The sequence below is a fragment of the Bombina bombina genome, chromosome 9 (genome assembly GCF_027579735.1).
Source record: "Bombina bombina isolate aBomBom1 chromosome 9, aBomBom1.pri, whole genome shotgun sequence".
In the NCBI taxonomy this organism is placed as follows: domain Eukaryota; kingdom Metazoa; phylum Chordata; class Amphibia; order Anura; family Bombinatoridae; genus Bombina; species Bombina bombina.
In genome coordinates this window covers 277,849,158-277,870,879 of record NC_069507.1, presented here as the reverse complement: position 1 = coordinate 277,870,879, position 21,722 = coordinate 277,849,158, and the positions used below count along the sequence as shown (strand labels likewise).

Sequence of the window (21,722 nt, the reverse complement as noted above, 5' to 3'; positions counted from 1 at the left end):
ACTTGTGAGCGCACTCTGGGGTTAGGGTCAGTGTGAGTACTCTGGGGTTAGGGTCAGTGTTAGGTGTGAGCGCACTCTGGGGTTAGGGTCAGTGTGAGCGCACTCTGGGGTTAGGATCAGTGTGAGTACTCTGGGGTTTGGGTCAGTGTGACTTGTGAGCGCACTCTGGGGTTAGGGTCAGTGTGAGTACTCTGGGGTTAGGGTCAGTGTGATGTGTGAGCGCACTCTGGGGTTAGGGTCAGTGTGAGTACTCTGGGGTTTGGGTCAGTGTGACTTGTGAGCACACTCTGGGGTTAGGGTCAGTGTGAGTACTCTGGGGTTAGGGTCAGTGTGAGCACACTCTGGGGTTAGGGTCAGTGTGAGTGCACTCTGGGGTTAGGGTCAGTGTAAGCGCACTCTGGGGTTAGGGTCAGTGTGAGTACTCTGGGGTTTGGGTCAGTGTGACTTGTGAGCGCACTCTGGGGATGGGTCAGTGTGAGTACTCTTGGGCTAGGGTCAGTGTGAGCGCACTCTGGGGTTAGGGTCAGTGTGAGCGCACTCTGGGGTTAGGGTCTGTGTGAGCGCACTCTGGGGTTAGGGTCAGTGTGAGCGCACTCTGGGGTTAGGGTCAGTGTGAGTACTCTGGGGTTTGGGTCAGTGTGATTTGTGAGCGATCTCTGGGGTTAGGGTCAGTGTGAGTACTCTGGGGTTAGGGTCAGTGTGAGGTGTGAGCACAGTCTGGGGTTAGAGTCAGTGTGATGTGTGAGTACCTTGGGGTTAGGGTCAGTGTGAGCGCACTCTGAGGTTAGGGTCAGTGTGAGTACTCTGGGGTTAGGGTTAGTGTGACTTGTGAGCGCACTCTGGGGTTAGGGTCAGTGTGAGTACTCTGGGGTTAGTGTCAGCGTGAGGTGTGAGTACACTATGTTGTTAGAGTAAGTGTGATGTGTGAGTACCGTGGGGTTAGGGTCAGTGTGAGCGCACTCTGGGGTTAGGGTCAGTGTGAGTACTCTGGGGTTAGGGTTAGTGTGACTTGTGAGCGCACTCTGGGGTTAGGGTCAGTGTGAGCGCACTCTTGGGTTATGGTCATTGTGAGTACTCTGGGGTTAGGGTCAGTGTGACTTGTGAGCGCACTCTGGGGTTAGGGTCAGTGTGAGTACTCTGGGGTTAGGGTCAGTGTTAGGTGTGAGCGCACTCTGGGGTTAGGGTCAGTGTGAGCGCACTCTGGGGTTAGGGTCAGTGTGAGTACTCTGGGGTTTGGGTCAGTGTGACTTGTGAGCGCACTCTGGGGTTAGGGTCAGTGTGAGTACTCTGGGGTTAGGGTCAGTGTGATGTGTGAGCGCACTCTGGGGTTAGGGTCAGTGTGAGTACTCTGGGGTTTGGGTCAGTGTGACTTGTGAGCACACTCTGGGGTTAGGGTCAGTGTGAGTACTCTGGGGTTAGGGTCAGTGTGAGCACACTCTGGGGTTAGGGTCAGTGTGAGTGCACTCTGGGGTTAGGGTCAGTGTAAGCGCACTCTGGGGTTAGGGTCAGTGTGAGTACTCTGGGGTTTGGGTCAGTGTGACTTGTGAGCGCACTCTGGGGATGGGTCAGTGTGAGTACTCTTGGGCTAGGGTCAGTGTGAGCGCACTCTGGGGTTAGGGTCAGTGTGAGCGCACTCTGGGGTTAGGGTCTGTGTGAGCGCACTCTGGGGTTAGGGTCAGTGTGAGCGCACTCTGGGGTTAGGGTCAGTGTGAGTACTCTGGGGTTTGGGTCAGTGTGATTTGTGAGCGATCTCTGGGGTTAGGGTCAGTGTGAGTACTCTGGGGTTAGGGTCAGTGTGAGGTGTGAGCACAGTCTGGGGTTAGAGTCAGTGTGATGTGTGAGTACCTTGGGGTTAGGGTCAGTGTGAGCGCACTCTGAGGTTAGGGTCAGTGTGAGTACTCTGGGGTTAGGGTTAGTGTGACTTGTGAGCGCACTCTGGGGTTAGGGTCAGTGTGAGTACTCTGGGGTTAGTGTCAGCGTGAGGTGTGAGTACACTATGTTGTTAGAGTAAGTGTGATGTGTGAGTACCGTGGGGTTAGGGTCAGTGTGAGCGCACTCTGGGGTTAGGGTCAGTGTGAGTACTCTGGGGTTAGGGTTAGTGTGACTTGTGAGCGCACTCTGGGGTTAGGGTCAGTGTGAGCGCACTCTTGGGTTATGGTCATTGTGAGTACTCTGGGGTTAGGGTCAGTGTGACTTGTGAGCGCACTCTGGGGTTAGGGTCAGTGTGAGTACTCTGGGGTTAGGGTCAGTGTTAGGTGTGAGCGCACTCTGGGGTTAGGGTCAGTGTGAGCGCACTCTGGGGTTAGGATCAGTGTGAGTACTCTGGGGTTTGGGTCAGTGTGACTTGTGAGCGCACTCTGGGGTTAGGGTAAGTGTGAGTACTCTGGGGTTAGGGTCAGTGTGATGTGTGAGCGCACTCTGGGGTTAGGGTCAGTGTGAGTACTCTGGGGTTAGGGTCAGTGTGAGTACTCTGGGGTTTGGGTCAGTGTGACTTGTGAGCGCACTCTGGGGTTAGGGTCAGTGTGAGTACTCTGGGGTTAGGGTCAGTGTGAGCACACTCTGGGGTTAGGGTCAGTGTGAGTGCACTCTGGGGTTAGGGTCAGTGTAAGCGCACTCTGGGGTTAGGGTCAGTGTGAGTACTCTGGGGTTTGGGTCAGTGTGACTTGTGAGCGCACTCTGGGGATGGGTCAGTGTGAGTACTCTTGGGTTAGGGTCAGTGTGAGCGCACTCTGGGGTTAGGGTCAGTGTGAGCGCACTCTGGGGTTAGGGTCTGTGTGAGCGCACTCTGGGGTTAGGGTCAGTGTGAGCGCACTCTGGGGTTAGGGTCAGTGTGAGTACTCTGGGGTTTGGGTCAGTGTGATTTGTGAGCGATCTCTGGGGTTAGGGTCAGTGTCAGTACTCTGGGGTTAGGGTCAGTGTGAGGTGTGAGCACAGTCTGGGGTTAGAGTCAGTGTGATGTGTGAGTACCTTGGGGTTAGGGTCAGTGTGAGCGCACTCTGAGGTTAGGGTCAGTGTGAGTACTCTGGGGTTAGGGTTAGTGTGACTTGTGAGCGCACTCTGGGGTTAGGGTCAGTGTGAGTACTCTGGGGTTAGTGTCAGTGTGACTTGTGAGCGCACTCTGGGGTTAGGGTCAGTGTGAGTACTCTGGGGTTAGGGTAAGTGTGACTTGTGAGCGCACTCTAGGGTTAGGGTCAGTGTGAGTACTCTGGGGTTAGGGTTAGTGTGACTTGTGAGCGCACTCTGGGGTTAGGGTCAGTGTGAGTACTCTGGGGTTAGGGTAAGTGTGACTTGTGAGCGCACTCTGGGGTTAGGGTCAGTGTGAGTACTCTTGGGTTAGGGTTAGTGTGACTTGTGAGCGCACTCTGGGGTTAGGGTCAGTGTGAGTACTCTGGGGTTAGGGTCAGTGTGACTTGTGAGCGCACTCTGGGGTTAGGGTCAGTGTGAGTACTCTGGGGTTAGGGTCAGTATGAGGTGTGAATGCACTCTGGGGTTAGGGTCAGCGTGAGGTGTGTGCGCACTCTGAGGTTAGGGTCAGCGTGAGGTGTTAGCACCTTGGGGTTTGGGTCAGAGTGAGCGCACTCTGGAGTTAGGGTAAGCGTGAGGTGTGAGCACACTCTGGAGTTAGGGTAAGCGTGAGGTGTGAGCACACTCTGGAGTTAGGGTAAGCGTGAGGTGTGAGTGCACACTGGGTTTAGGGTCAGTATGAGATTTGAGCACACTCTGTGAGGTAAAAGAGCTGATTTCTTTGGGGCAATGCCCCGCAAAAGGCCCTTTTAAGGGCTATTGGTAGTTTAGTTTAGGCTAGGGTTTTTTTTATTTTGGGGGGGCTTTTTTTATTTTGATAGGGCTATTAGATTAGGTGTAATTAGTTTAAATATCTTGTAATTTGTTTCTTATTTTGTGTAATTTAGTGTTTTGTTTTTTTTGTCATTTAGGTAATTGTATTTAATTTAGGTAATGTATTTAATTTTAGTGTAAAGTTTGGTCTTATTGTAAGACAGGTTAGGTTTTATTTTACAGGTAAATTTGTATTTATTTTAACTAGGTAGTTAGTAAATAGTTAATAACTATTTAGTAACTGTTCTACCTAGTTAAAATAAATACAAACTTGCCTGTAAAATAAAAAAAAACCTAAGCTAGATACAATTTAACTATTAGTTATATTGTAGCTAGCTTAGGGTTTATTTTATAGGTACATATTTAATTTTAAATAGGAATTTTTTAGTTATTAATAGCAGGTTTTCTTTAGATTTATTTGAATTATATTTAAGTTAGGGGGGTTAGGGTTAGACTTAGGGTTAGGGGTTAATAACTTAGTATAGTGGCGGCAATGTTAGGGATGGCAGATTAGGGGTTAATAAATGTAGGTAGGTGGCGGCGATGTTAGGGGTGGCAGATTAGGGGTTAATAATATTTAACTAGTGTTTGCGATGCAGGAATTCGGCGGTTTAGGGGTTAAAATGTTTATTATAGTGGTGGCAAAATCCAGAGCGGCAGATTAGGGGTTAATAAATATAATGCAGGTGTTGGCGATGTTGGGGGCGGCAGATTAGGGGTTAATAAGTTTAAGATTAGGGGTGTTTAGACTCGGGGTTTATGTTAGGGTGTTAGGTGTAAACATAAATTTTGTTTCCCCATAGGAATCAATGGGGCTGCGTTACTGAGCTTTACGCTGCTTTATTGCAGGTGTTAGGCTTTTTCTCAGCCGGCTCTCCCCATTGATGTCTATGGGGAAATCATGCACGAGCACGTATAACCAGCTCACCGCTGACTTAAGCAGCGCTGGTATTGGAGTGCGGTATGGATCCCAGTTTTGCTCTACGCTCACTTCTTGTCTTTTAATGCTGGGTTTATAAAAACCTGTAATACCAGCGCTGTAGGGAAATGAACGGTGACAATAACGTGCAAGTTAGCATCGAGCAGCTATTACCGCAAAACTCGTAATCTGGCCGAATTAAAACTTTCAAATTAAAAAAACTAAGTTTAAACTAACAATTAAAGAAAACTAAAATACACATTAAAAAAATTCTAACAATACTATAAAAATTACAAAGTATCTAATAACATAAGACACATCCTCATCTCCTTTCACTCACCATCTTTCTTGTTCTTGCAGCTGGGGATGTCTCTCCTAACCCAGGTCCACCCTCTGCTTCCCTCAGATCACTACCCCAAATGACACCTCATACACCTTGCACACGTAACCCTCTAAACCTGATTAACTGCACCTCTATTAGTACACCCCAATTCTCGTGTGCCCTTTGGAATGCACGCTCGGTATGCAATAAGCTTACATCTATTCACAACCTATTTATTTCACGTTCACTTAACCTGTTAGCCCTCACTGAAACTTGTTTTTCCTCCACTAACACAACTGCTGTAGCCTCTCTGTCCTATGGCGGACTGCACTTCATTCACACTCCCAGGCATGGAGACAAACAAGGAGTAGGAATTCTCCTGTCTCCACACAGTACCTTTCACTGCATTCCTTCACCCCCCCTCTCTTTCCTTCTCATCTTTTGAAGTTCACGCTATCCGCCTCTTCTCCCCTATAGCTCTTCATGTTGCAGTTATCTATTGGCCCCCTGGCCCAGCATCACAATTTCTGGACCACTTTGAAGCCTGGCTTCCACATTTTCTCTCTTCTAATGTCCCTTCTCTCATCTTAGGAGACTTCAACATACCCCTTGATAAGCCTAACACACCCGCTGCCTCTAAACCTCTATCCCTTACCACCTCTTTAGGCCTGTCCCAGTGGACAACATCTCTAACACACTGTGAAGGCAACTCTATAGACCTGGTCTTCACTAATCTCTGTGCTGTTTCCAACTCCCTTAACTTCCTCTTTCCTCTCTCTGACCACCATCTATTAACTTTCTCTCTTACTCTACCTGCTACATCTTTGCAAGCCCCCAAAAAACTGCTACCTCACAGGAATTTAAATGAATTGGATCTCACAGACTTTTCCATTCAACTGAGTCCTCTGCTCGCTGACATTTCATCCCTCTCTTGCCCAAACCTCGTGACTCTACAGTATAATTCGGCACTAAAATCAACACTTGACAAAACTGCACCCTCCACTCTTCGACGTACATCAATCACTCGACAGAAACCGTGGCACACTAAACAGACCAGATATCTTCAGTGATGCTCACGGGCCGCTGAACGGCAGTGGAGGAAATCACGCACCTTTGCTGATTTCCAACATTATAAATTCACCCTTAAGTCCTACAACTCTGCGCTCAGCCTGGCCAAACAAGTTTATTTCTCCTCCCTTGTGTCATCTCACGCATCCAACCCCAGAAAACTGTTCTCAACCTTTAACTCCCTTCTACGTCCGCCTGCCCCCCGCCCACTACCAACCTCACTGCTCAAATTATTGCTGATCACTTCAAAAATAAAATTGACACCATTAGAAAAGAGATCTGCAACTCACACCCCGCAAACCCAGCGATCCTACCCACTCTGTTCCTCTGTAACAGAGGAAGAAGTGCCTGCACTCCTATCCTTGTTTCATCTCACAACCTGCCCACTTGACCCTATTCCTTCACGACTTATTCCCTCTCTCTCTGCTTCACTAACCCCTACCCTATCTCATCTCTTTAACCAATCTCTCACCGCTGGCACATTTCCTGACACATTCAAGCATGCGTCAATCATACCAATCCTAAAAAAGCCCTTGCTTGATCCCTCCACGCCTTCTAACTATTGACGGTCTCCTTACTTCCCTTTGCTTCAAAATTATTGGAACGACTAGTCTATAATTGGCTAACTCAATTTCTCACAACTAACTCCTTACTTGATCCACTACAATCTGGTTTCCGCCCTAAACACTCAACAGAAACTGCTCTTGCTAAAGTAACAAATGACCTGTTATCAGCTAAAGCAAAAGGCCATTACTCATTACTAATTCTTCTTGACCTGTCCGCAGCTTTTGACACAGTTGACCATCCTCTCCTCCTAAAAATACTACATACATTTGGTTTGCATCATATCTTTCAAACCGCTCGTTTTCAGTTTCCTTTAACAACATATCTTGTGATCCTATGCCTCTCTCAGTTGGAGTACCGCAAGGCTCTGTCTTGGGCCCCTTGCTTTTCTCTCTTTATACATCCTGCCTTGGAAAACTTATAGCCTCCTTTGGATTCCAGTACCACCTATATGCTGATGATACCCAAATCTATCTTTCCTCTCCTGATATCTCTCCCTCTTTACTCAACCAGATTTCTGACTGCCTCTCTGCAATTTTCTCTTGGATGTCTTCACACTACCTCCAACTCAATCTGTCCAAAACTGAGCTGCTTCTTATCCCCCCCTCTTCGAGACATCCGACACCTGACATTTCTCTGATGGTTGGAGACTCTATTCTCAACACCTCATCCCAGGTCCGCTGCCTTGGGGTCACACTAGACTCAGAACTCACATTCAACTCACATATACAAACGCTTACCAAATCCTGCCGGTCACACCTATGCAACATTTCCAGAATTCGTCCCTTCCTTACTCAAAATACTACAAAAATACTTATTCATTCCCTCATCCTGTCACACATTGATTATTGCAATCTACTCCTAAATGGCCTTCCAAAACACTGCCTCTCCTCCCTCCAATCTATTATGAATGCTTCTGCTAGACTCATCCACCTAAGTCGATGATCTACATCAGCTGCTCTGCTCTGCCAGTCCCTACACTGGTTCCCCATACACTCCAGAATACAATTTAAAGTATTAGCCCTAACCTAGAAAGCACTCAACAGTCTAACTCCCAACTATATTTCCTCTCTCATCGTGAAATATTCCCCATCCCGTCCTCTTCGATCAACCTCTGACCTACGTCTCTACACTCCTGTTATCTCTACATACCACTCCCGCCTCCAAGACTTTGCACGTGCTGCTCCTGTCCTCTGGAACTCTCTACCCCACTCCATTAGACTGTCTCCAACCTTGTATAGCTTCAGATGATCCTTGAAAACCCACCTATTCAGAGAGGCTTACCATCTCTCCTCCATCCCGCATCCGAACCAAACGAATACATGTACATGAACTGCCTGACTCACTGCTGCAAATACAACCAATGTAACAAGCTACCCCAACCTTATGTCTCTGCACCCTAAACCTATTGACTGTGAGCTCTCCAGAGCAGGGCCCTCTTCCTCCTGTGCTAGATTTATTTAGTTTTGTTATGTTTTGTATTTTATCACAAATCTTTTTCATTGTATACCCCTATCATTGTACCCAGCGCTACGGAATTAGGCGGCGCTATACAAATAAATGATAATAATAATAATAATAATACATAATAATTACAAAAATAAAAAATACTAAATTACGAAAAATAACAAACGAAATGATCAAAAATAAAAAAGAATTACACTTAATCTAATAGCCCTATAAAAATAAAAAGCCCACCCAAAATAAAAAAAACCTAGCCTACAATAAACTACCAAAAGCCCTTAAAAGGGCCTTTTGTAGGGCATTGTCCTAAGTTAAACAGCTCTTTTACCTGTAAAAAAATACAAAGAAACCCCCAACAGTAAAACCCACCACCCAACCAACCCCCAAAATAAAAAAACCTAACTCCAACGAAAAACCTAAGTTACCCATTGCCCTGAAAAGGGCATTAGTATGGGCATTGCCCTTAAAAGAGCATTTAGCTCTTTTGCATTGCCCGGAAAAGGGCATTAAGCTCTTTTAAGAAAAGCCCTAACCCTAAACTAAAAAAAAAACCCCACTCAAAAAAGTTTAAAAAATGCTAACACTAACCCCCCAAAGATCCACTTACAGTTCCTGAAGTCCGAACATCCAGGCGACGAGAGGTCTTCATCCAGGCAGCTCCATCTTCATCCATCGCTGGACCGGCATCTTCTTCATCCCTGCAGAGGCAGAGCGATCGATGTGCGGAGGTGGAGGTCCAGGCGAAGGTCCAAAACGGAGGTCCAGGAGAAGGTCCAGGCGGAAGTCCAAGGTGGAGGTCCATCAATCCGATGTGGAGGTCCTCTTCATGCAATCGTCTGATGCACACTGAGGATTGAAATGCAAGGTACCCCTTTTATACTGATGTTACCATTGCATTCGTATTGGCTGAAAAATTTGAATCAGCCAATAGGAATTAGGGCTGCTAAAATCCTATTAGCTGTTCAAATCAGCCAATAGGATTTAAGCAGCTCTCATTCTATTGACTTTTAACCCCTAAACCGGAAGCCCCCACAACAAAATATACTAAATTAAACTATTAACCCCTAGACCAGAAACCCCCCACAACGAAATATACTAAATTAAACTATTAACCCCTAAACTGGAAGCCCCCCACAACTAAATATACTATATTAAACTATAAACCCCTAAACCGAAAGCCCCCCACATCACAATAAACTAATTTAAACTAGTAACCCCTAAACCTAACGCCCCCCAAACTTTATATTAAAATTAAAATTTCCCTATCATAAATTAAATTAAAACTGTAAAATTATTTTTTTTTAATTTAAACTAACAATTAAACTAATAGAACTATTAAACTAGAATCAAACTAACTACCAATTAAAGAAAACTAAAATACACATTAATCATGTATCTAATAACAAAAAATAAAAAATACTAAATTACAAAAAATAATAAACACTAAATAACGAAAAATAACAAACAAAATTATCAAAAATAAAAAAGAATTACCCCTAATCTAATAGCCCTATAAAAATAAAAGAACGCACCCAAAATAAAAAAAAACCCTAGCCTACAATAAACTACCAATAGCCCTTAAAAGGGCTTTTACCTGTAAAAAAAATACAAAGACCCCCAACAGTAAAACCCACCACCCAACCAACTCCCAAAATAAAAAAACCTAACTCCAATGAAAAACCTAAGTTACCCATTGCCCTGAAAAGGGCATTAGTATGGGCATTGCCCTTAAAAGAGCATTTAGCTCTTTTGCATTGCCCGGAAAAGGGCATTTAGCTCTTTTAAGAAAAGCCCTAACCCTAAGCTAAAAAAAAAAAAACCCACCCAAAAAAGTTTAAAAAATGCTAACACTAACCCCCCGAAGATCCACTTACAGTTCCTGAAGTCCGAACATCCAGTCGGCGAGAGGTCTTCATCCAGGCAGCTCCATCTTCATCCATCGCTGGACCGGCATCTTCTTCATCCCTGCAGAGGCAGAGCGATCGATGTGTGGAGGTGGAAGTCCAAAACGCAGGTCTAGGCGAAGGTCCAGGCGGAAGTCCAAGGTGGAGGTCCATCAATCCAATGTGGAGGTCCTCTTCATGGGATCGTCTGATGCACACTGAGGATTGAAATGCAGGGTACCCCTTTTATACTGGGGTTACCATTGCATTCCTATTGGCTGAAACTTTTGAATCAGCCAATAGGAATTAGGGCTGCTAAAATCCTATTGGCTGTTCAAATCAGCCAATAGGATTTAAGCAGCTCTCATTCTATTGACTATTAACCCCTAAACTGGAAGCCCCCACAACAAAATATACTAAATTAAACTATTAACCCCTAGACCGGAAACCCCCCACAACGAAATATACTAAATTAAACTATTAACCCCTAAACTGGAAGCCCCCCAAAACTAAATATACTATATTAAACTATAAACCCCTAAACCGAAAGCCCCCCACATCACAATAAACTAATTTAAACTAGTAACTCCTAAACCTAACGCCCCCCTAACTTTATATTAAAATTACAATTTCCCTATCATAAATTAAATTAAAACTGTAAAATTATTATTTTTTTATTTAAACTAACAATTAAACTAATATAACTATTAAACTAAAATTAAACTAACTACCAATTAAAGAAAACTAAAATACACATTAAAATTATCCTAACACAACTATAAAAATGACAAAGTATCTAATTACAAAAAATAAAAAATACTAAATTACAAAAAATAACAAACACTAAATAATGAAAAATAACAAACGAAATTATCAAAAATAAAAAAGAATTACACCTAATCTAATAGCCCTATAAAAATAAAAGAGTGCACCCAAAATAAAAAAAACCTAGCCTACAATAAACTACCAATAGCCCTTAAAAGGGCTTTTACCTGTAAAAAAAATACAAAGACCCCCAACAGTAAAAGCCACCACCCAACCAACCCCCAAAATAAAAAAACTAACTCTAACAAAAAACCTAAGCTACCCATTGCCCTGAAAATGGCATTTGTATGGGCATTGTCCTTAAAAGGGCATTTAACTCCACCTGGACCTCTGCCTGGACCTCCTCCAGGACTTCGACCTGGACCTCCGCCTCTGCAGGGATGAAGAAGATGCCGGTCCCGCGATGGATGGAGATGGAGCCGTCTGGATGAAAATGCAGCCTGGATGAAGATGAAGCCGCCGGGATGAAGTTCGTTTAAGCGGGACGTCAACAACTGTGAGTACCTAAAGAGGGGTTAGAGTTAGGTATTTTTAAGGGTTTTTTGGGGTGTTTTTTTTTTTAGATTAGGGTGGGCACTCTTAAAAGAGCTGAATGCCATTTTAAGGACAATGCCCATACAAATGCCCTTTTCAGGACAATGGGTAGATTAGGTTTTACTTTATTTTTAGTTTGTGGGTTTGGGGGGTGGAGGTTTGTATACTGTTAGGGGGTGTTTGTTTTTCTTTTGTAGCAAAAGAGCTGTTATCTTTAGGGCAATGCCCTAGTTTATTATAGAATAAGCTTTTTTATTTTGGGGTGTTTTTTTTTTTTTAAACAGGGTATTAGAATAGGAATACTTTTTATTATTTTGTATAATTTCGTTTGTTATTTTTTGCAATGGTAAGTTTTTTTTATTTTTAATAATTTTAGTGTTTTTTATTTTTTGTAATTTTAGTGTGATTTATTTTTTGTAATGTTAGGTTTTAGTGTAAGGTTGCTTAGGTTTTATTTCACAGGTAAGTTTGTATTTATTTTAACTAGGTAGTTAGTAAATAGTTAATAACTATTTACTAACAAAGTCTACCTAGTTAAAATAAATACAGACTTAACTGTGAAGCAAAAATAAAACCTAAGCTAGCTACAATATAACTATTAGTTCTATTGTAGCTATCTTCGGTTTTATTTCATAGGTATGTATTTAGTTTTCAATAGGTGTTATTTAGTTAATAATTGTAACTTTAATTTAGCTCTATTTTAATTATGTTAAAGTTAGGGGGTGTTAGGTTTAGGTTTAGGGTTAGGTTTAGGGGTTAATAGTTTAATTTAGGTTGTTGCGATGTGGGGGGCTGGAGGTTTATGGGTTAATAGGTTTATTTAATGGTAGTGATGTGGGAGGCCAGAGGTTTAGGGGTTAATAGCTTTATTTAGTGGCGGCAATGCCGGGGATCGGCGGAATAGGGGTTTATAGATTTATTATAGTGTGGGCGATGTTGGGGTGCGAGGGAATAGGGGTTAATAACTTTAGTTTAGTGGAGCGGCAGATTAGGGGTTAATACATTTATTTAGGTTGCAGCGATATCGGGAGCAACAGATTAGGGGTGTTTAGACTTAGGGTTTATGTTATGTTGTGTTAGGATTAAACGTAACTTTTTTTTCCCCATAGACATCAATGGGGCTGCATTACAGAGCTTTTCATTCCGCAATCGCAGGTATTTTTTCTAAAATGCTACCCCCATTGATGTCTATGGGGAAAGCATGCACGAGCACGTCAAAACGGCGCTTGTATTTTGTGCGGTATGGAGCTTAACGCAACCATATCACACGCACAAGTCGGCTGTTTCAAAACTTGTAATGGCAGCACTATGGAGGAAGAACTTTTGTTGCGTTTGTTAAAAACCCTCTTACGCGCATAACTCGTAATCTACCTGAGTGTGAGGTGTAAGCGCATTCTGGGGTTATAGTCAGTGTGAGTACTCTGGAGGTAGGATTAGTGTGATTTGTGAGCGCACTCTGGGGTTAGGGTCAGTGTGAGTACTCTGGGGTTAGGGCCAGTGTAAGTATTCTGGGGTTAGGGTCAGTGTGAGGTGTTTGAGTGCACTCTGGGGTTAGGGTCAGTGTGAGGACTCTGGGTTTAGGGTCAATGTAAGGTGTGAGCGCACTCTAGGGTTAGAGTTAGTTTGAATACTCTGGGGTTAGGGTCAGTGTGACTTGTGAGCACACTCTGGGGTTAGGGTCAGTGTGACTTGTGAGCACACTCTGGGGTTAGGGTCAGTGTGACTTGTGAGCACACTCTGGGATTAGGGTCAGTGTGAGGTGTGAGCACACTCTAGGATTAGGGTCAGTGTGAGTACTCTGAGGTTAGGGTCAGCATGAGGTGTGAGCACACTCTGGGGTTAGGGTCAGCGTGAGGTGTGAGCACACTCTGTGTTTAGGGTCAGCATGAGGTGTGAGCACACTCTGGGTTTAGGATCAGCGTCAGGTGTGTGTGCACTCTGAGGTTAGGGTCAGCATGAAGTGTGAGTACAGTCTGTTGTTAGAGTCAGTGTGAGGTGTGAGTACCTTGGGGTTAGGGTCAGTGTGTGTGCACTCTGAGGTTAGGGTCAGCATGAAGTTTTAGTACAGTCTATTGTTAGAGTCAGTGTGAGGTGTGAGTACCTTGGGGTTAGGGTCAGTGTGAGCGCACTCTGGGGTTAGGGTAAGTGTGAGCACACTCTGGGGATAGGGTCAGCGTGAGGTGTGAGCGCACACTGGGGTTAAGGTCAGTGTGAGGTGTGAGCGCACTCTGGGGTTAGGGTCAGCATGAGGTGTGAACGCACACTGGGGTTAGGGTCAGCATGAGGTGTGAGCTCACACTGCGGTTAGGGTCAGCCTGAGGTGTGAGCGCACTCTGGGGTTAGGGTCAGCATGAGGTGTGAGCGCACACTGGGGTTAGGGTCAGCGTGAGATGTGAGTACTTTGGGGTTAGGGTCAGTGTGAGGTGTGAGCGCACTCTGCGGGTAGGATCACTGTGAGGGGCAGTTATTAGGGTTCTGGGTTTAGGGTAGTTGATAGGGTTCTAGATTAAAGGCAGTTATTAAGGTTCTGAATGTTGGGGCAAATATTAGGCTTCTGGGGATTGGGGGAGTTATTGGGGTTCTAGGCATTTTGGGGTGCCTGCTCTCTGGTGTGGTATGTGAGTTAATTTAAAATGTTTTTCCCCTGTGTACAGCTGTAGACTGTGGGCCGCCTGAAGACATAGACATGGGTACTGTGACTTTCAATCAAACAACATATGACATGACAATCAAATACAGCTGCATCTCTGAATACTACAGAATGATCCTTGATCAACCCGGGGATGGTCAGTATTAAGCACCACTGTGGGGGTTGTGAGTATAGGCTGAGGAGCTAGTGCACACTAACCAGAGGATGAGGGAGGTGGCGCACAATGAGTAGGGGACAATGTAGGTGGCACACAATGAGTAGAGGATGAGGGAGGGGATGCACAATGAGTAGAGGATGAGGGAGGGGATGCATAATGAGCAGAGGATGAGGGAGGTGGGGCACAATGAGTAGAGGATGATGGAGGTGGCGCACAATGAGCAGAGGATGAGGGAGGTGGTGCACATTGAGAAAAGGATGAGGGAGGTGGTGCACAATGAGTAGAGGATGAGGGACATGGCGCACAATGGGTAGAGGATGAGGGAGGTGGCACACAATGAGTGGAGGATGAGGGAGGTGGCGCACAATGAGAAAAGGATGAGGGAGGTGGTGCACAATGAGTAGAGGATGAGGGAGGTGGCGTACAATAAGCAGATGATGAGGGAGGTGGCGCACAATGCGTATAGGATGAGGTAGGTGGCGCACAATGAGTAGAGGATGAGGGAGGTGGCACACAATGAGTAGAGGATGAGGGAGGTGGTGCACAATGAGTAGAGGATGAGGGACGTGGCACACAATGAGCAGAGGATGAGGGAGGTGGCGCACAATGAGTAGAGCATGAGGGAGGTGGCGCACAATGAGTAGAGCATGAGGGAGGTGGCGCACAATGAGTAGAGCATGAGGGAGGTGGCGCACAATGAGTAGAGGATAAGGGATGTGGCGCACAATGAGTAGAGCATGAGGGAGGTGGCAGACAATGAGTAGAGGATGAGGGAGGTGGTGCACAATGAGTAGAGGATGAGGGAGGTGGCACACAATGAGTAGAGGATGAAGGAGGTGGCTCACAATGAGCAGAGGATGAGGGAGGTGGCGCACAATGAGTAGAGGATGAGGGAGGTGGTGCACAATGAGTAGAGGATGATTGAGGTGGTGCACAATGAGTAGAGGATGAGGGAGGTGATGCATAATGAGTAGAGGATGAGGGAGGTGGCACACAATGAGTAGAGGATGAGGGAGGGGGCACACAATGAGTAGAGGATGAGGTAGGTGGCGCACAATGAGTAGAGGATTATGGAGGTGGCGCACAATGAGTATTAGATGAGGGAGGTGGTGCACAATGAGTAGAGGATGATTGAGGTGGCACCCAATGAGTAGCGGATATGGGAGGTGATGCACAATGAGTAGAGAATGAGGTAGGTGGCGCACAATGAGTAGAGGATGATGGAGGGGGTGCACAATGAGCAGAGGATGATGAAGGTGATGTGCAGGGGTTGCATGTGCATATGAGGTGTCATGCACTGACTACAGCAGGGGGTGCATGCACTAATAAAGGTGGAATGCACTGATTACTGCAGGGGTGCATGCACTAATAAAGGTGGAATGCACTGATTACTGCAGGGGTGCACATGCACTAATGAGGGTTGAATGCACATGCACATATGGGTGGCATATACTGATTACAGCAGGGGGCACATGCATATTAACTAATGAGGGTGGCATGCACTGATTACACCAGGGGTTGCATGCACATATAGTAATCTACACTAAGCATTTACTGTACTAGTTTCTTTCTGTTAATTACAGGAACCTATCACTGCTCATCTGAGGGAATTTGGGTCGACAGTTTAGGGAGGGAAAAGCTCCCGAAGTGTGAAGCAGGTGAGTCAGTGTGCGCATACTCCTACCCCTGCCCACCAAACATAAAATAACTGCACCAAAGAGTTTCATAGTATATCATTTATTTGGGCTCTCAGTCAAGTCTCCCATTTATTTGTATTCATGATATTATTTATAAATTCACACACACATCAGCAATATAACAAAATGAGGCTGGCGCTTACTGCCAGGTGATCACCATTAGTACACGATTATTTATATGGTGGGACCTGACATCCTTTATATTGCTATGATGATAAATGTCTTTTTAAAATCACTAGAATGGAATCTATGAGATACTTGTCATTGTGACAATCAGCTGCCAAAGGGCACAGGACCTCTTATTTAAACGTTGTGGATTACTGCTTTCAAATAAGGGGCCTCAAGTTTGTGTATTGTAGGGGCCAGCATAGGGGATACCCCACCCCCTGATGTTTTTCGGTAAGCCTGTGGTTTTGTTGGGTGATCACTGCTGCCATCAAGAGCCATCTGAGCAAGTGACCCCGTCCTTGGTCACTTGTAAATTCTTTTTTTTTTTTTTCAAAATTTTTTTTTATTGTTTGTCTCCAGCAAAATATATAATCAGGCCAAAAAAGAAAGAACAAAATTCGACGCCTCGCAGGGCAGAATTCAACATGACAATCCAAACCGAACATTATACCGTTAATAATCTAACAATAACTTTTTACAAAATGTATGTCCGACTGAGAAAAGAAACAAAACAAAGCATTGTCATAAGCTTCCTAAACTCTCTGAATACAGCTGGCTGGAGATTAAACACATTTTCTGTTTTTAGTTTGGACATTCCTATAATAACGCTCACAGATCTTAGCTAAATAATTACTAACATCTTCTTACATTTGAGACGGTAAATTACACTTTAAGCCTAGCAGTGGAAGATTTTATAAAAAATATGCTCCCAAATTCTCTAGCATATATTGAAATGAGATAAGGTGATTACCTGAGCCAGACATAGCTGAGTAATATGAAGTTAAACCCAGTTAAACATTACAAAGATGGACAACCATTGCCAAAGACGGACAAAAAAACAAAGTTCAATTAAATAAAGAAAAGAAAGAGGCAGCTCAATCAACTAACTTAAGCTTCAGAAATTGACCATCCTTCCAAAATGTCGATATCTATTTGTCAGCAATAATTGTGTGAATAGAAGGGAATCTTGTAGTGGGGATATAATTTAGCTTTGTATAGCACATGGGAATGACAATATAAGCCTTTCCCATTTTGCCAAAAATAATCGCAATTTGTTATCTAAAAAAATCTAAGGATCTTTTAGATCTATTGCTAATTGGAGTGACCTTATAAAGGCTGCTATACTGGGTGCTTTCTTATCTTTCCAACTTCTTAAGATCATCTGTCTCGCTACTAATATGGCTGTATTGACATGGGGGCCTATCTATTAAGCTCTGATTGGAGCTTGAGGGCCCGTGTTGAGAAACAGCAGTTATGAAGCAGCGGTCACAAAGACCGCTGCACCATAACCCTGTCCACCTGCTCTGAGCAGGCGGACAGGAATCACCGCAATTCAACCCAATACGATTGGGTTGATTGACACCCCCTGCTGGTGGCCGATTGGCCGCGAGTCTGCAGGGGGCGGTGTTGCACCAGCAGCTCTTGTGAGCTGGTGCAATGCTGAATACGGCGAGTGTGTTGCTCTCCGCATTCAGCGATGTCTGTCGGACCTGATCCGCACTGTGGGATCAGGTCCGACAGACATTTGTTAAATATGCCTCTAGATGTTTATTATAAATCTCCTTCTCCGCAACAAGAACCTGTTCTGGCTTAAATTGGACTTTAGTTCAATCAGAGATTACATTTCTAAAGTCTCTGCACCATTTAGCATAAAGATTTAATATTTTTCCTTCAGCTTCTAAGGATATTATACTTCTGTAAAGGTAAGAAATTGAGTGCTTCCCAGACTGATGAATATTGATAATTGAGTCTATAATTACTCCAATTATTTGGACTGTCTTCTGTTAGATTGTTGGTATCAATAAAATGTCGTACTTGTAGATAAGCAAAAAACTGGGAACTTTTTAAATTGTATTCTTTGACTAAGGTATCAAAGGTTTTAACAGTATTGGACTGTGTCTCAATTAACTGACAAACTTGAGTTAGCCCTTTTTTAGCCCAGTCGACAAAGACATATGATTCTATGCCGCTTATAAATTGTGGATTTCCCCTTATAGGCAGATATTGTGATTTTTTATAATCTATCTGTAAACTTCGACATATTTTCTTCCAGGCTAGAGTAATATTATGAATCGTGTATTGGAAATTTCATCTTTCGGAAGATTTCGTCAGGGGATAGTGCATAAGGGCCCTGAGAGATAGGGGAGAAATTGCAGCCTCTTTGCTTTGATAGTTAGTAATATATTCTGCACCTTTTAACCAATCTAGCGCATTTTTAGCTAAGCATACCCAATTATATAATTTAAAATTAGGAGCCAACCCCCCATCCGTTCTCAAATGTGTTAAATTGTGAAGTGCTATACGGGGCTTCCCTTTACCCCAGATAAATTGTATACATTGAGAGTTAAACTTTTGAAGATCTTTAACCGGGATAAAAGCTGGAATATTTTGCATAAAAAAATAATTTTTGAAAAAAGCATCATTTTGATAAGAGAGATTTTTGCAGATAGGGATAATGGTATTTTAGCCCATATTTTTAAGGAGTCTATACATTTATGCCAAACGGATACATAATTTAGAGTATACCAATCAGTAGGATTTTTAGATAGAATTATTCCAAGATATCTAATTTTCCCGGCTGCTTGTTTGAAAGAATTTGAGATCAAACTATTCTTTTTTTAAAAATCCATAAGATTTCTGACTTATTTAGATTTATTCTATAGCATGAAAATGTACTAAATTCATCAATTAGATCAAGTATAATAGGTATATTTCTTCTGGAGTCACTTATGTAAAAGAGAATGTCATCAGCATACTTAGAAAGGATAATTTTCTTGTCGCCCAGCAGAATCCCCTCTAGTCTATCCCTACAGAGTATTGCCAGATTTTAAGTGAGATATTAAAGAGTAATGGTGACAGCGGACATCCCTGCCTAGTTCCTTTCTGGAGTGTCAGACTAGAAGAAATTATACTGTTCATATTTATATATGAAATTGTTTTTTGGTATATTAATTTAATATAATTAGCAAAATTCCCTACTATCCCAAAACTATTCAAAGCTGTGAAGAGGTGATCCCATGAAATGCATTTGAATGCCTTTTCGGAATCAACCATCAGTAGGGCAAAATCTGCATGTTTGTACAACTTATCTTTCTTATCTGATAACATATTTTCAATTAACAACATGGTGGTTCTAATGTTTATCTGTAGTGTCCTGTCTGGCATAAATCCAGTCTGATCTGTGTGTATTATTCCCCCCCCCCAAGGAATTCTCTCCATTTAGTTTGCATCCACTTTCTAAATTTGATGTTTGAGATAAGCAAGGAGGGGAAATAAAATTCTACCTTTCTGTTCTGTTTAGAGTTTAAATGGCTAATAAAGAGAGAAATAATTGCATGATCTGATATCAAAATGTTGGTGATGTCTATTGAGACCTCAGCCACCAGGAGAGATTCACTAATTAATAGCAAGTCTATTCTTGAAAAAAATTTATGAGACTTAGACTTGCATGTATAAACTCTCTCATCTGGGTGCTGTAGTCTCCAGTCATCTTTTAATTTAAGACTTTTAGCAAAATTACCAATGTCTTTGGCTTCTCTTAAATATCTATCAGTCTGGGAGACTTTAAAACGATCAAGATAAGGGTTAAAGACACTGTTAAAATCACCTCCTACTATTAGTTGCAAATGAATATGGTCAATAAGTTTAGTATAGAGATTCTTCCAAAATACTGGGCAATATTCATTAGGGGCATATACATTAAAAATAGTGAAATTAAGACCTTGTAGAAATATTCTTAAAATTAAAAATCTGCCATCTTTATCTATCAACTGAGATTTAGGGGGGTAGTTATCAACGTGTCAACTTTCCTGCCTTCGCCGGCCCAATACGCCCGCCTAAGCTCGCCTCACATCGCCGCCGCGGACCTGAAAAAATTTGCCTAAGTTATCAAGTAAAGCTGTCAAAAAGCCGCGGGGCGATGAGCAGCGGACTGTGAGAGTTATCACTCATTCGATCTCGCTGCTCTTAGGATGTTTGACAGCTTTCTTGCTAGCCTGTCACTAAGCACTCACACTAAACTACACTGTTCTACCCCCTATACCGGCGCCCCCGGAGCCCCCCGCAACTAAATAAAGTTACTAACCCCTAAACCGCCACTCCTAGACCCCGCCGCAACTCTTATAAATGTATTAACCCCTAAACCGCCGCTCCTGGACACCGCTGCCACCTACATTATACCTAGTAACCCCTATCCTGCCCCCCCTATACCGTCGCCCTCTATAATAAAGTTATTAACCCCTATCCTGCTGATCCCGCACCTCGCTGCAAATAAATAAATAGTTTAACCCCTAAACCGCCGCTCCCTGAACCCGCCGCAACCTATATTAAATTTATTAACCCCTATCCTGCCCCCCCACACCGTCGCCACCTATAATAAATGTATTAACCCCTATCCTGCCCCCCACTACACCGCCGCCACTGTAATAAAATTATTAACCCCTAAACCTAAGTCTAACACTAACCCTAACACCCCCTAACTTAAATATTAATTAAATCAATCTAAATAATATTTCTATTATTAACTAAGTTAATCCTATTTAAAACTAAATACTTACCTATAAAATAAACCCTAATATAGCTACAATATAAATAATAATTATATTGTAGCTATCTTAGGATTTATTTTTATTTTACAGGTACCTTTCAATTTATTTTAAATAGGTACAATAGCTAATAAATAGTTATTAACTATTTAATAGCTACCTAGCTAAAATAAAGAGAAATTTACATGTAAACTAAAAACTAACCTAAGTTACAATTACACCTAACACTACACTATACTTAATTAAATTATTCCTATTTAAAACTAAATACTTACCTGTAAAATAAACCCTAAGATAGCTACAATGTAATTAATAATTACATTGTAGCTATTTTAGGATTTATATTTATTTTACAGGTAACTTTGTATTTATTTTAGCTAGTTAGAATAGTTATTAAATAGTTATTAACTATTTAATAACTACCTAGCTAAAAGAAATACAAAATTACCTGTAAAATAAATCCTAACCTAAGTTACAATTAAACCTAACACTACACTATCATTAAATAAATTAAATAAATTAACTACGAATTAAATACAATTACATAAATTAACTAAAGTACACAAAAAAAGCTAAGTTACAAAAAATAAAAAAAATAAGTTACAAACATTTAAAAAAAATATTACAACAATTTTAAGCTACTTACACCTAATCTAAGCCCCCTAATAAAATAACAAAACCCCCAAAATAAAAAAATGCCCTACCCTATTCTACATTAAAAAAGTTCAAAGCTCTTTTACCTTACCAGCCCTTAAAAGGGCCTTTTGTGGGGGCATGCCCCAAAGAATTCAGCTCTTTTGCCTGTAAAAGAAAAATACAACCCCCCCCAACATTAAAACCCACCACCCACATACCCCTAATCTAACCCAAACCCCCCTTAAAATAACCTAACACTAATCCCCTGAAGATCATCCTACCTTGAGTCGTCTTCACTCAACCGAGCAGCGATGGAACCGAAGAGGACATCCGGAGCGGCAGAAGTGATCATCCAAGGGGCGCTGAAGAAATCTTCCATCCGATGAAGTGATCCTCCAAGCGGCGCTGAAGAAATCTTCCATCCGGGCGAGGTCATCTTCCAAGAGGCGCTGAA

The 21,722-nt window shown here is 42.9% G+C and overlaps 1 protein-coding gene across 2 annotated transcripts in view; it reads left to right on the top strand.

Moving 5' to 3' along the window:
* Positions 1-21,722, top strand: part of C1S (complement C1s) — a 164,265-nt gene that overhangs the window by 125,411 nt on the left and 17,132 nt on the right. For both annotated transcript variants that reach the window (XM_053692820.1, XM_053692819.1), the window contains 2 exons: positions 14,071-14,202; positions 15,807-15,881. In XM_053692820.1, coding sequence (XP_053548795.1) covers positions 14,071-14,202; positions 15,807-15,881 — 207 coding nt within the window. The remainder of the gene's footprint in view (positions 1-14,070; positions 14,203-15,806; positions 15,882-21,722) is intronic.